Source organism: Lactuca sativa, chromosome 8 (assembly GCF_002870075.4).
Source record: "Lactuca sativa cultivar Salinas chromosome 8, Lsat_Salinas_v11, whole genome shotgun sequence".
NCBI classification, from domain to species: Eukaryota; Viridiplantae; Streptophyta; class Magnoliopsida; order Asterales; family Asteraceae; genus Lactuca; species Lactuca sativa.
The window spans coordinates 132,505,208-132,519,815 of record NC_056630.2 but is presented as its reverse complement, the minus strand read 5'-3'; the positions used below and the strand labels follow the sequence as shown (position 1 = coordinate 132,519,815).

The 14,608-nt window shown below is 34.0% G+C and overlaps 1 protein-coding gene and 1 long non-coding RNA gene across 4 annotated transcripts; one reads left to right on the top strand and one right to left on the bottom strand.

Moving 5' to 3' along the window:
* Positions 1–277: 277 nt before the first annotated feature.
* LOC111919941 (uncharacterized) lies at positions 278–3,269 on the top strand. 3 transcript variants are annotated; one of them, XR_008225850.1, is made up of 7 exons: positions 278–508; positions 610–1,089; positions 1,185–1,229; positions 1,311–1,464; positions 1,834–1,898; positions 2,019–2,361; positions 2,978–3,269. It is a non-coding gene; the product is annotated as an uncharacterized LOC111919941 (long non-coding RNA). The 3 variants fall into 3 exon arrangements; XR_008225848.1 differs by having other exon boundaries at positions 1,185–1,464; XR_008225849.1 differs by lacking the exon at positions 1,834–1,898 and having other exon boundaries at positions 280–508; positions 1,185–1,464.
* Positions 3,270–6,766: 3,497 nt separating this feature from the next.
* Positions 6,767–9,591, bottom strand: LOC111919916 (glycerophosphocholine acyltransferase 1). Its single transcript, XM_023915468.2, has 8 exons — positions 9,281–9,591; positions 9,116–9,214; positions 8,909–8,966; positions 8,678–8,778; positions 8,473–8,568; positions 8,246–8,339; positions 7,899–8,142; positions 6,767–7,275 (listed from the first exon to the last, which is right to left on the bottom strand). The coding sequence occupies exons 1-8, from the start codon at positions 9,365–9,367 to the stop codon at positions 6,978–6,980; spliced, it is 1,077 nt and encodes a 358-aa protein (XP_023771236.1). The 5' UTR covers positions 9,368–9,591; the 3' UTR covers positions 6,767–6,977.
* Positions 9,592–14,608: the final 5,017 nt, after the last annotated feature.

The window sequence follows — 14,608 nt, the reverse complement described above, 5'->3', positions numbered from 1 at the left end:
AAAGACCATGGGGGTAGCCCATGACAATCATATGTATGTAACGTAGTATTTTTTGATTATATGTTATGTGATATTTTTGGGAAATCACTAAGCTTTTGCTTACGGTTTGAATTGTGATTTCAGGTACTTCTGGTACTAAGGGGAAGGACCCGACTTGATGGCGCAACATTTACTCTCCACTATTTTCCGCATTTACTGATATTGTTATTCTGATAATTGAACATGTGTAAGGTGTAATGGTTTTGGAAACAATTTATGGATGTAGTTTCCTTTTTGAAAATGTAAAGTTTTATTTGGTTTTTGGGTTGTTACATATCTTCTCCGTTTTTCTTTTTGTCTCACCGTTGGTCACAAGAAACCAGGTCAATCGGTTTTCGTCGGCCTATTCCACCTCCCGCCAAACTCTAGCTTTATCGATACCTACACCAGGGATGGTTGGTTTTCTAGCTACGCTTAACCAACTCTGCTTCTTGCTGTCGTCCTGCTCTGCATGGATTCATTACCGAAGGTAATTACCAAATAGCCACCTGCTTGACTTTTGTGTGAATCGATTTTAATATTTCATTATTTCATCTCGATTATTTGCTTTATTTTGCTGTGGGTTTTTAGGTGAGGAGCATGACATAAATGGAGCAATCCGATGGTTATGGTTCAAAATCCATCTGATGAAGTTTGCTCCACATGTGGTATTCTTCTTTTCCCTTTTCTTGATTTTTGTTTCATTCTTGCAAGTTTTATTAACGATTTGATCGTTCTTTTTGGGTGTGTGTGTGTGTCTTGGGGGGGGGGGGGGGGGGGGGGGGGCGCTACTCATTGTGAGCCCCAATTTTTGATTTTGTGGTTCTTTTTGTGGGTTTACGTTGAACCAGAAATCAGGTTTAACTTTGAATTTTTCAAATGATACATACTTGAAGAGTTGGAAACATAAGAGGGGATTCTACAAATAAGAACATGAAAATAAGGTCAAATTCTAGGTCAACGTAAATGTTAAAGGCACCTATGCATGAGTTGGTTCCAGGTGAGGGGTATAAGGATTCAACTCAAAAAGTGAAGGCTTTCAAAATGGGGAAAAATCTGGATTGGTTTTTGGTAAGGTTCTATTTTGTTATGCAGTTAAATGTATGTTTAGTTTCAAGGGTTTTCTTCTTAAGATCCGATTCTAACCGTTCTTTATGTTATAATAGGTCCGAAATTTGGATTTCGTTCAACATAATTGGTTAATAAATGTGGTATTGTAACTTATTCCATCTCTATATTTGTAAGAATTATAAATTATTTTATTTTGGTGCATTCTTTTATGCCTGATGTAGGAGTTAGATCAAATAGTGGCGGCTGTTGTTGCTAATATGGTTTCATCTTCCCGGTGTTGTGATGTATCAAAGTCATTTGGACTTATCTCCGTGACGGGGTCATAACATTTGATAACTTATTTCATGATATTCTGGTTGTTAGCTTTTGTATCAGGTATGGTGTCTGGGTTAGTCAGTAAATTTATATATTTTGTCTTCTAATTTATAAACACAACTTCTTATATGACAAAATTGAAGATCACCAACACCAAGTAGTAAAAGACGTGACTACCTAAATATTGGTCAACTTGGGTGATATTTTATCATTAACAACTCAAATGAGTAATTTAAAAACTATCAGCTTAAAAATAAATAAGTCAGACAAATTGAAATTCATCCAAATTATATTCAAATAGTTATAAGCTATGAATTATTTTACTCACAATGCTAATTTTTTTTCACTTGGTATAGATTATTCTAAAGGATGATCATAAAAATGACAAACTATATCTTGCACTTATATTATATTTTTCTTTTATTGTAGCATTTTCTCGGTTATTGTAATTTTACAATTGACTCATTGGTTAATAGTAGCCATTTTATTAAAAGGTAAAAATTATGGTCAATTTGTTAATTAGGACCACCCATTTTGCTCATTTTGTGATTTATTTGTTTATTTATTTATATTTATTACATTAATTAACCATTCAATCGAATATATCATGAAAGGTTCTTAAGGTGGCGCTTCATCAATGTGTTTTGGATGTCAAGGTTTTGGAATGAGGGTGATGACTAGGCAAATTGGTCCAAGAATGATCTGACAAATGCCACATGTTTCTCATGAATGCAGAGACTCTTTTAATTTAATTAAATATTTTCTTTTTATAATATCTAATTAAATTTTTTATTTTTGTAACTTTTGGAAAATTACATTTAATTTAATAGGAGAACCGATAAGCGGGAGAGATAGATGCCAACGGCATAAAGGGAAGATGATTAAACAGGTGCTTAGACTGCTTGAAGTTCATGCTGAAAAAAGAATGCATAATGGCCAAAAGATTGTTTTTTCCAGGTTCTAAAACCATTTACCCTTATTATTTTCAGCCTTTAACATCGTGCATAATGATCACTTTTTGAAAAACATAGCCAACAAAAGCTCTCTCTCTCTTAATGTTTTACACAACTTTAATTAGCACATGTGCCACGTAGATACATTTTGAATTTTACAACCAAAATAAGAACCCTACATAAGATTCATGTGATAAAATGTAAAAAATAAATATAATGAAAGTAGACTACTATAAAAACAAGTGGAAGTACATTGCTTAATGTTGCATTTAGCCTTATAAATAGCAATGTACTATCATTTAAAATATATTCACTTGGAAAAAGATGTATCTTCAAAGTAAGATGTTGTAATGAAAGTATATTGATATCTCTTACATGTAAGTCACAAAAAAGTCAAGAAAACAATATAAAGAATGTTGTGTTTATTTGCTTACTTGTTATAATCGCATCCACAGAAACACAAAAAAAAAAAAAAAAAAAAAAAAAGGAGTTTCCCTAAAAATTCTTCCTTACATATTAATCCTTCCCACTCCCCCTTAAAAACAAACTTTGTTATATAGTTAAAGTTTATTTCAATTTTATATTTGAGATACTACAATTATAGTTTTTCATATTTGCAGGAGGTAAACTTAACATAAATTTTTTGATAGATGTGTACGATGGGCAATTCAATCGATAGGGACACTTCAGCTACACAATTATTATCAAAATTAACCAGTCATATGTTTGCAACTTGCAGAACTTGGTCGGAAGTGTGCTTCACAAAAAAAAAAAAAAAAACTATTGGAAAAGTCTAAATCAGAGCATTAGGAATTTATTTAGCTAATAACTAGAAATGGCTATGTACTTTCATTTATTTCAGTATTGTAGCATCCTACTTTCATTCATTTATATTATAACATTATACGTTTATTTTTTTCTTCTTAAAGCATTGTACATCAAAAAAATATGTCATTGCTATTTTTTGTATCTAACCCTAATTCTTTTCTTATATTGATGTTGATTCGAATGGAAAATTTGTTCTAACACTTTGTGAAAATTTCATTCCAACCTGCAGCTTAGTGCGGGTGGGTTTTTTTACTAGTTCATATAGTTATTTAAAGATGACAAAATTGCAAAAATGGTCCTTGTGGTATGTATTTTTTTGGGGTTTTAGTCCAAACCACCACTTTTTTGGATTGGTGGTCGTTTTGAGCTAATTTCGTTGTGTCTTTGGTCCCTCCAAATAATGAAATGACCATAATACCCTTAGGGTATTTATTTTTCATTTTTCTTTGAATTTTTTTTTTAAATTTAATAGTTATTTTAATTATTAAAAAAAGAGGGGCCTCTCTCTCTCTAATCAAAAACACACTCCTCTTCACTTGTTCTTCTTCCCATCGATCCGGATCCACTTTTTTAAATCCCTACATAAACATCGATCATAACTCAATCAGAAACACATAAACATAAACTAAATATGAGCTAAATGGTATTTCCAGCAATCCAATTACAACAACGCCTGTTCCTTCAAAAGAAACTTGTTGTTCTAATTCCTCCATAACTCGACCTCATACTATCAATAGAGATCTTAACAGTCGGATGTAAATCCTCAGGCGAAATGCTCTCAGTTATCTCCGTTGAGAAATTCTCCTGTTGAATAACCCTTCACAAGGCTTCGGCTCCGGTTTCACAATGCTCTGGTGGGTTTGGTTCTTTTCGTGGCCCATCATCATCTTCCTCAACCACCTGCAACTTTGATTTTTGATTTAGGTTTATGATCAGTTCTTGAACACATAACAGGTGCATCTCAATTTATCCTTTTACCCTTGAATCAATCGGAGCATATCACCAGAATACCTTTTAAGATCTCACCGCAGAGGTTGCCACTGGATGAAGATAAAGCACCTGCTAGTAATGGAGGAGTGATGTTTTTTTTTATTGTCTTCTATCCACTTCTCTCGTATCTTTCTCGTCTTCCAAGTCCAAATCAACGACCCTCTCTGATGTCTTGGACTTACATCCCCTCTCACCGCCTCCTTCTAAAATCATTCATCAACAACCCTCTGTACTTTCATTCGTCACCTGCAGATCACACGGATCCTCCATCTCCCCCTTTAGCTCTATCAATAAAAAAACCGAATCGAGTCCCAAAACATTTCTCTTTCCTTTTGATAAATCTCAACGCACCGCCAATTTCATTACTTTCATATTATCCTTTTTGCTAATCTTATTTTTAATGGCTTTGAGTTATAGGTGAGGTGGGGAGAAGAAGATACGTGGGTTTTTTTTAGAGAGAGAGAGAGAGAGAGAGAGAGAGAGGGCCCAAATTAATTAATTAATTTCTTTATTATATAAATTAAATAGAAAAAAAAACATAAAAAATAAATCAGAAGGGCATTACAGTCATTTTAGTTTATTGAGGATCAAATCTTCAACGAAATCAGCTCAAAAGGACCACTAATTCAAAAAAAAAAATTAAAGATTCAATTAAAACCCAAAAAAAGTGAATACGACAGTTACCATTTTTGCAATTTTGTCTTTAAAGATTATAATACTAATTTATAATATAAAAATCATAAAGGATAAGTAGAGGAGGATACGAATAGAATTTTCCTTGGAAAATTTAATGAGTAATTATCCTTGACATATTCACGTTTTCAGGCAAACTACAGACTCCTGAGGCCGATAAGCGAAGAATGTCCATAAATCAAGAGTTCAAGACGACTCACCGGCAGAAACCCTAATTACCTTCGACCCCAAATACCTCTCATCTGAAGAGCCTGAACAGACGATTCCGTCGTCCTCGGTTTCAAAGACCCTCAATCTTGGGCATCCGCATACAAATCGTGTGTGAGTCGAATATCATACACCAATGCCAGGCTGGTGTTCGGAACGGTTGTTCTGTCAGCGCGTCCAGCAAGTACGCCCCATCATAGTGGAAATCTCTGATTGTCGGTGGTGTATCCAATGAAGAATTAATCGAGAGAGAAAAATGCGTAGAACGAGAAATGGCGGAATGTTTAGAAGCTTCGAGAATGAATCGTCGTAGCGTTTAGAGATGCTCTAGTCGTGGTAAAAGCTAAAGCTGGTAGCGGTGACGAAAAAGTGAAGAAGTGTGTGTCGGAGTTGATTGGTAAGGTTTGATTGGATTTACGATTCTTAGAGGAAGTGATCTGCTTGCTTGAGAAGCAAAGCAGTTCTGAAGAGAAAATCGGCATGAATTCATATTTCTGAGCAAGCGATCCATTATACATCGGTAATTTTTGTTTATACTCGTTGTTAATTAGTAAAAATCAACAACAATTGTAATGCGTTTAAAATTTTCTTGATAAATATGCTTATCTGGTGCTTATTTCTTTGTGTTTAAAATCTTGATGGCATTATGTTAGTAGGCTTTAGATGTTTCTTTCTTGGTACTACATAACATACAAGTTTCATTGTATGATGTACAAAAATTTACAGTAATGATTTTAACAAAGTAATGCATGACGTTACTCGTATTCAAATAATTGCATTAAAATCAATTTCAGTTAAGCACCAACAAATAAACATGCACTTAACATTCAACGAAATGCATATTTCTTCCCTAAATTTCAAAAATTATTAATAAATTTTAAACTCAAATGTAAGTTTGTATCAAATGATAATTACAATCAACCGAAACTGAAGTTGAACTGCTAAGCATTCAATTTCATGCTTCTATTTCCTCAAACATTTAGCAATTGTTTAGATGGTGTAAACAACAAGTCAAGCAATCCAAGAAAATAAACCTTAATTTTCGGAGTTCATAAGAAAAGAATGTAGAAAATTCACCAACACATCAAATCCAACATATAATCGTAAGAATACCTCATCGAATAACACTAAACTACACCACTCCATGCTAATCATGGAATTCACAAAAGTTTACACAAAGTACGTATCATGCATGGAGAAATTCAACCTAAGTGAGTCCTCAATGAGAGTAAGAGAATAAGCTCCAAAATTCTTCATAAATATCTTCATGTTTAAATGTGCAAATATGGGTACCATGTACATGTGTGCACAACAACTAAAACTAAAATACGAGAATGAATGCAACAATATAACGGCATGTAAGCATGTTGATGTGTTATGAGCTCAAATTAATCCAAAAACTAGTATTTTTGGCCCCTGAAATTTCTTTTCTTTTTGGCTTTTGATTTGTGAGTGATAAATCCAAACACATGCAAAGCAACAAAAAAATCCAATAACAATAAACAAAAAAAGACTCAAGTTCCATGCTTGCATTGGTGTACATAAAGACCTTAGAGGATGTTATGTTTGAGTGTTGCTTTATATTTATTATGTCGTTTGATTTTATTGGTATCTTATGAAAATTAATTTGATTAGTAATTAATAACATTGCGAGAAAACTAAAACAAAGACAGGCTACTCAACATACCGTTTCAATTACCGAATTAAAAATGTAAGTAATTATTTTGATTATGAGGATTTCATTAAGCATGTATTCACCAATAAATATGGATAATATACACTTTGGAATAAGTAAGGGGAAGATAACTAAATCATGGGATGCCGTGTGACATGGCAGATGACTTGTGTAAAATGTAAATCACCTAGAGACAAGCTGACGTGGCATGCTGATGTGGGTGCATGTCAGTTTCCTTGTACTGGCGCTGCCACCTCTAGCTTTTTCTTCTCCTTGAGAACCACTTGACGTGGCATGACCTCCAATAAGAATTGACCTCCATTCCATACAGCTGCAGAAGCTTTGAGTATCTGGAAAATAAGGTGTAATTCATATGACAGGAATATGGGAACTGTAAGCGCCATTGTTGCTACTGTGAAAATGGCTTGAAGCAGAATGTACATAAGCATGCGATTTTGGTCTCCAAGACACCCGCTTAATCTCCACCATACGTTGTTTGCTTTACGTGCCTTATTTGATAGCCCCCTGTACATCATCAAACATGTTAGTTATGTAAACTAGAAAATTAAATTCGTAAATTTATTTTATAAAGATAATCTTCAATCAAATAAAGCTATATTGATAGAAATATTCCATATAAAATATTGTTGTTTGAGATATATACTCTATGTATTGTAAATAATCAAAAAAGTTTATTAATTCATCGATTTAAAATGATTTTTTTTTTTCAAAACTAAAGACGAAACAAAACTAACTACCATGGCATCCTTTAGTAGGACTATGTTAGAAATAAACGTTTTAAGTTATTTCTGAAAAAGAACAAAAAAAAATTATGATTTTGCTTTTTAAAATTATTGTTATGAAGATTATTAAAAAAAAAATTATAATTGTAATAAGCACTCGTCCGCATGTAATGAAAATAAGCCCGGCCCATTCATGTCAGTCCTAAGTGACAAACAAAAAGATGGTTTTTTTCTTCTTATTTTTTTTTTGTTCTCCGTAATACTCAATTTCATTTCCTCTTCACTTATTGCATACAATACACTGCCATATATTCTCTCTCCAAAAAAATAAAAATAAAAATAAAAAACCGTTTATAAGAAAGGGTAGAAAGGACAATATATGTCTAGCCATAATAAGACATTAACCTGTAGGAAGTCATGACTTCAGGATCCTTTAAGAGGCGCTGTCGACGAAGGACATTTACTATAAGAAAATAAAGAAGCTGCCAAATGCCATACGCAAACAAAGGAACTGTGAATAGCCATGTACACAGGAACGATTGGCTTTCTACGCTACGCCATGAAACTCCTCGTGCATGTGCATGTCCCTCTGGATACATGGCTTCAAAGAATTCCGGGTCCCACCAGCATAGCGTAAAGAAAACCACACCTACACATATACAACCCAAAACGATCGACGAAAAAAAATGGTTGCTTGAGAAAAATATCAAAACTTTAAAACCCTAATTTTAAACAAATTTAATCAAACTCACCTGGTAAAAGATGTATAAGGACGCTTACAATTTTGTCAACTGAACTAAAAACCAAGCTACAACGCCAAATGATCAACGCCCATGCTAGAGGTCCCTACATAAGAGTATCAAACGTAAATTGTGAGTCAACTCAGTAGTGATCTATTAATAATGCATTTTAACTATGGGTTAAATTTGCTTATTGTAGATACGTAAATATATAAATATGCATGAGAGAATGCGCTTGCCTCTGCAAATGAGAAGGTAACCATGAAAAGCTTTTGATTTCGAGGAAAGAACAAAAGCATGATCAAACACAGGGTATTGGCATAGTAGCAGAAATCCTGCATATTATGTTTTGGCATATATAACAGTCGGTCTATCACATCTTTATTTCTTCTTACACCAATAAAATAAATAGATATAGTGAACGAGTGATATAAATGATCGTACCAAAAGATAATAGTGCCATTTTTTATACCGATAGTAAATCCATCGAAGAGGAACGAAGGTGATGTAGAACAAAATGTATATATATCGAACATCTTGGGGCCCTAAGACAACAAAAACAAGAGATTAACAAACACTAAATAAAACTAAACATCATTCATGCCAATTTCTAGACATCAATTAATACAAAGAAAAGAAAGAAAGAAAAATCATCCCAAAACGTATTTTACTCACTTGCACCCAATATGAAACAAAATGCCCCATATGCGAAGACACCCAAAAAATGAGTTACCTACAAAACCAGAAAAAAGAAAGCAATTTATTCAAACAATTCTACCATGCAATGTTAATAATGAATGCTAAATTTGTAATTGTTAATCATGCTTATTCTATACATACATATATACATCTGTGTATGGCTTTATGTATTTCTATGTGTACCTTGGTGATGAAGCTTTCATGTTCTTCAGCATGTTTGGCGATCTTCACAGCTTGTTTGGACAATATCTCCTTTGTTTTTTCTTTTGTTTGGGCGACTCTCTAACAGACAAATGAATAAATGTATCAAATCGATTCAATACGAAGAAATTGACAATACATACGTACCCTGGATCGATCTTTTAGCCTCTGCTTCACCCTTTGAAATCGACGTCCGCCATATGAATAATCTTCTGAATCTTCAGTGCTCGACATCTTCTCATCATCACAATTTCATAAATCTATAATGCGTAGACACTAATTTTCTCTTCGCCTATCGCTACACAAAAAACAAAACGAAATCGCAGGTGATGATATGAATTGACACCTATACATGCATGTATATACAGAAAGAGGGAGAGAGGTGATGGGATGGATTAATTAAAAATTTTGATCGGGAACGATTTCAAAGTCTGTAAATTTCAGAAATTGTGCGTGGATTTGGACCCTCAATTTATTTGGGTGTTGGTATCTTAAGCGTGATTTCATAACGAACTTCATTACATCCAAACAATTGACGGTTGACTTTTTTTCCCCTATGGGTTGACCGATTATTATTATTATTATTATTATTATTAATATTATTATTATTATTATTATTATTATTATTATTATTATTATTATTTAACATTAACAAGAAAAACCAAGGCTGGGCCACAATACAGCTGGTACAAAATAAGAACAAAAGAGAAAACTTAATAGTTTCACAACTATCGTTAGACAATTTTGAAGATAAAAAATGTCAAAAGTAGTAACCTAAGCTGTGTAAATATCATTTTTTATTACAAACGCATTTGTGCACTTATTTTTCAAATAGTTTGAATTTATGTCAAATGATAGTACGATATTGATATCATGGGTCCATAGTTGCTTATATACATTTTCTTTTGGTAACCATGTGATTCATTAAATAGGTGTGTTTCATTTTATTTACATGATTTGATATGAATTAACTTAGTAATATTTTTTTATTGCACCTAATTAATAGGGTCCAGCTGAACAAAGGAGTGTTTTTTTTTTTTTTGACTTATTATATAACATGTCTCAATAGGTTAATGCAAAAAAAGCTATGAGAACACTTTAAACTTTTTAACGAACTGATGAGATGAAGCCACTTCGATAAGTTGATCATTTTTTTTTTATGAATTGATCAGTTACGAGACTATGATAATTTTCTTTTAATTTTTCATTTTGAGAAATCAAATATCCTCTTATTTTTTCATCTATTATTTTTCTACATATTTAAGATTATGACATTTGTCATATTTAATAAAATTGATAAACTTCTATTACATTTTTCATCATCTAAAGATGATAGGAGAATGGATAAGAAAAATAAATAAAAAGATATTTAATTTTTCATTTTTTTATGAAATGAAAAATTATTAATATTAAAGTCTCCATTTAATATATTAAAGGGTTAAAATTAACGAATATGCTAAAAGAATGTTCTTTTAAATGTTAGGGTCTGTTTGATTCCTTTCTAACCGGTAGACGAAAACTTTTGACTCAATCCGATTAATGTGTTTGATTTGGGTAGAAAAAACACCTGACTCGGTCATTAAAGGGCTAACCTAACTCAGTCCTTGGAATGTTATATCCCATCATTTCCATTTTCCCTTTGCGATAATGCCATATCGATTTTCAAATCACGAGGAGGAAGGAATGCAAACGTGTACGCCTCCATCGAAGGAGCACCCTCCTCCAGCTTGTTGCTCCTTTGTCGTTTCCTTCCTCAGCCAATGTCATTGCTTCCGCCTCGTTTTCATCTTCAACAGGTAAGCGAAATATATATATATATATATATATATATATATATATATATATATATATATATATATATATATATATATAGTTCGGATTAGCCTATCCCGCAAGAGAACTTCCTGAACTGGGGAGATAGTGCATCAAGCTGTTCGCAAGGGCCAACTTGATCCTCTTCCCCAGGGATCCCCGATAAGGGAACCCTCCGCAGTAATGTCTCTGTTAGATTTTCCGGTCGAAATACGGGAAAAGTCCATTCAATTCTTGATATATTTGTTTTTTTGTTCACAAAACTGAAGTGATGCAGACAAAAGTTGTGTGTGTTTATTTTCTAGCTAAGAAACAATTCAAAACAATTCTTCTTCCGGTTATATTAATATTTTTGAACGTATTAATCTTCTTGATTTGATTTTTTTGTAGGAAAACATTGATGTAGATTCAGTAGTGGATCCAAAAAGAAAAATCACGGGTTGTATAAAATTTTTAGAGGGTTGCAGTACTAGAAAAAGCTCGTTTCTGAATGAAGTTTTTGTCACGATAAACGACGAATTTACATTAATTTCACAATAATCAAACTTCGTGATGGATTGTCGGCGGACTAGTGACGATTTCCAACGGATTAGTGTAACATTCCGAAAATATCAAGAAATTTAAAATTTACAGAATCAACCATTTAACATCATTGTTTACAAAAGAGTTATAATTTCCAAAACATTATTTCAAAATCAGAGTTTTCCCAAGACCCAAATTCATAAAAACAGGAAGTTGTGCACAATCATGCATTTGCTTTCCCACGATCCTCTGAAGTATCTGAAACTATAAACTAAAATTGTAAGCACAAAGCTTAGTGAGTTTCCCCCAAAGTTCCACCACACAAACATATAACATATGCAAACAAGCATATCGGGTCCAATCAACCATCGGGGATTGGAATACCCTCGGGCCTAATAAACCATCGGGTTGGAATGCCAATATACAACAAGTCCAGTCATCCTCGGGATGGAATACCCTCGGGCCCAATCAACCATCGGGTTGGAATGTCAATATACAACGGGTCCAATCATCATCGAGATGTAATACCCTCGGGCCCAATTAACCATTGGGTTGGAATGCCAATATACAACGAGTCCAGTCATCCTCGGGATGGAATACCCTCGGGCCCAATCAATCATCGGGTTGGAATGCCCCCGATCTATTGGCTCAAGCACAAAACAGTAAAGCCTTAACCACAACTCCAAAATATGTCAACCTATACATAACAGATAAACATATAATTAGCCAACAGACAAATAGGCAGATATACATCACTACCGCATAGCAACATCCTTTAAACTAGGATACAGATCTAACAAATCATTATAACATACAACATACGATAAACCGGGATATCAATCTAATGGGCCGGCCTTGGTGCCTTTGACCCGAAAGTATAGTGAGGAAAAACTCACCTCACAGTCTGACGAATAACTGAAAAATACATTGCTCCGAATACCGGCTCTACAGGTCACCTATTCAACAAACAGAGACCAAGGCTTAACTATAGCTCAAAATACCCAAAATACCCTTAAGTCAAACTGGGTCAACCCTAGTTAAAGTTAAATTCAATATTTCTTCCTAGTGGAGTACGCCCAGCATACCAAGAGAGTACGCCCAACGTACTCTGATGTTGACCCAAAAGTGGGGTGATGACCATGTACGGGCAACGTACCACCAGGTACGCCCATCATACGCAGACCAGTCCTAAAACTTCATTAAAAGCTAATTCCATTAAGCCTTTACATCCAAAACTCAAATCCAAGCCCAAAATGATATCCTAAGTCATAAAGTTTCCAACTTTATGACATTGCATGGCTATAAAGTGCTTAACGACCAAAACCCTAAGTGCTTAACCCAATAAGACATCATAACTCTTGTATGGAAGGGATGGAAGGGCTAGGATCACATTTTTATGGTACATAATAGATCCATAATGGAAAAAGTTTCCAACTTTATCCACTAGAATGGTCCTAACAAACAAGATCTAGTCTTTAAGTCTCAAAGGGACCCAAAAGTGCATCTTTATCAACTTAATCCATTAAGTCCAAGTCTCTAACCTTCAGATCTAAATCAAAGTGATGTTTAGATGGAAAAGTTTCCAACTTTATCCATAACAAGGTCACAAATCTTCAAGATCTAAACTTTATGCACTTAAAGTGACCAAAAGCTCATAACACTCAAAACTAGCCAGATCTAACAATTTCATCATCAAGATTCAAACTTTATACCTCCAAGAGAAAGATCAAGGTGAAAAAAGTCTAGATCTACATGCTCCAATGCAACCAACACTTCATGAATGAGTTCCTTTTTCTCTAAGGTGCATCAAGAACACTACAAAGTACTTCAAAACACATTCTTTTTCTCACAAGGCTCAATTTAGGGTTAGGGTTTCAAGAGAGGGTGTTAGAGAGGTGGAGGCTGATAATAGAATGGGTTTAGGGAATTTAAGGAGCTTAAATAGGGATCAAACCACGAAAATAGGGTTTGAGTACTGATCGCGTACGCCCAACGTACTCAATTTACGCTCAGCGTACGCGGCTGACCCAAAAATCGTCCTAACTTCAAACGGTCGTAACTTCTTCGTTCCGACTCCGTTTTCGACGTTCTTTATATCTACGGAAAGGTATTGAAGATCTCTACAATATTATCTTAATATCTTGGACTAAAAACTTCTCGAAAAAAAAATCCATATTTCATGAAAGAACACGGCCTATGACTTTTTCCTTTCTACCCTTCGACCCAAAACACAATTCAAGGGTTAAATCTCTTAAACAACATTACCTCCTTCCACAAGGACTAAACCTTGCCTCATTAAGGCATAAAACCTTACACAATCAAGTTCTAGTCCATGGCTCGGAAATGGCAAGAAACAGGATGTTATAATTCTTTCCCACATAAATTAGATCTCGTCCTCGAAATCCGTCTAGGTTACGATTTCTTAAACTTCACCAACATTTTCCATAAAATCCCTCTAACCATTTCGGAGTCAAGGTATCTTATAAATAACACTCGAGAGACCACTTGGAAACCCCCAACTACCAACAAGCAACCTAATAACTTGAAATGCTCAAACACAACAATTTATTTCTCTCCCTAACTGTATGACCCAACTTCCAGAGAAATCCGCACAAACCGGGAACTCTCAACACTACAACCACAAACCATCCTTGCCACTATAATTCCTCAAACCGGAATCCATCAGTCTGTTTCTCTGAAACCTGACCCTCAAACTGATGATCATCCATTCGTCGAACCTACCCCTAGTCCCTGACTAGGGACACCACCAAAACATGCTAAAAAGATACTCAAAACATTCTGATCGTGAATTTCACCCAAAAACTTTAAATATACTTTTGACTTCTTGTCAAGTAATCATCAACCCGCTGCCCCCACATGCATAAGAATGATCAATCCAAGAATTCGCACATTGCATCGAAATCCTTCATTAGCTCAGGTGTAACTCCACCTGACAAATCACTCGAGATTTTAGAACCAACTCATCATACTGGAAACTCATCATATTGATAAATATGGATTATGTTTAACGATTTTCATTAATTTTAAACCACTTATTATTATTAATAAGTTAAAGAAGACTTTTAAGAAACACTTAACATTATTATTCAAATATGAAACATATACTAAATAATAAAGTGA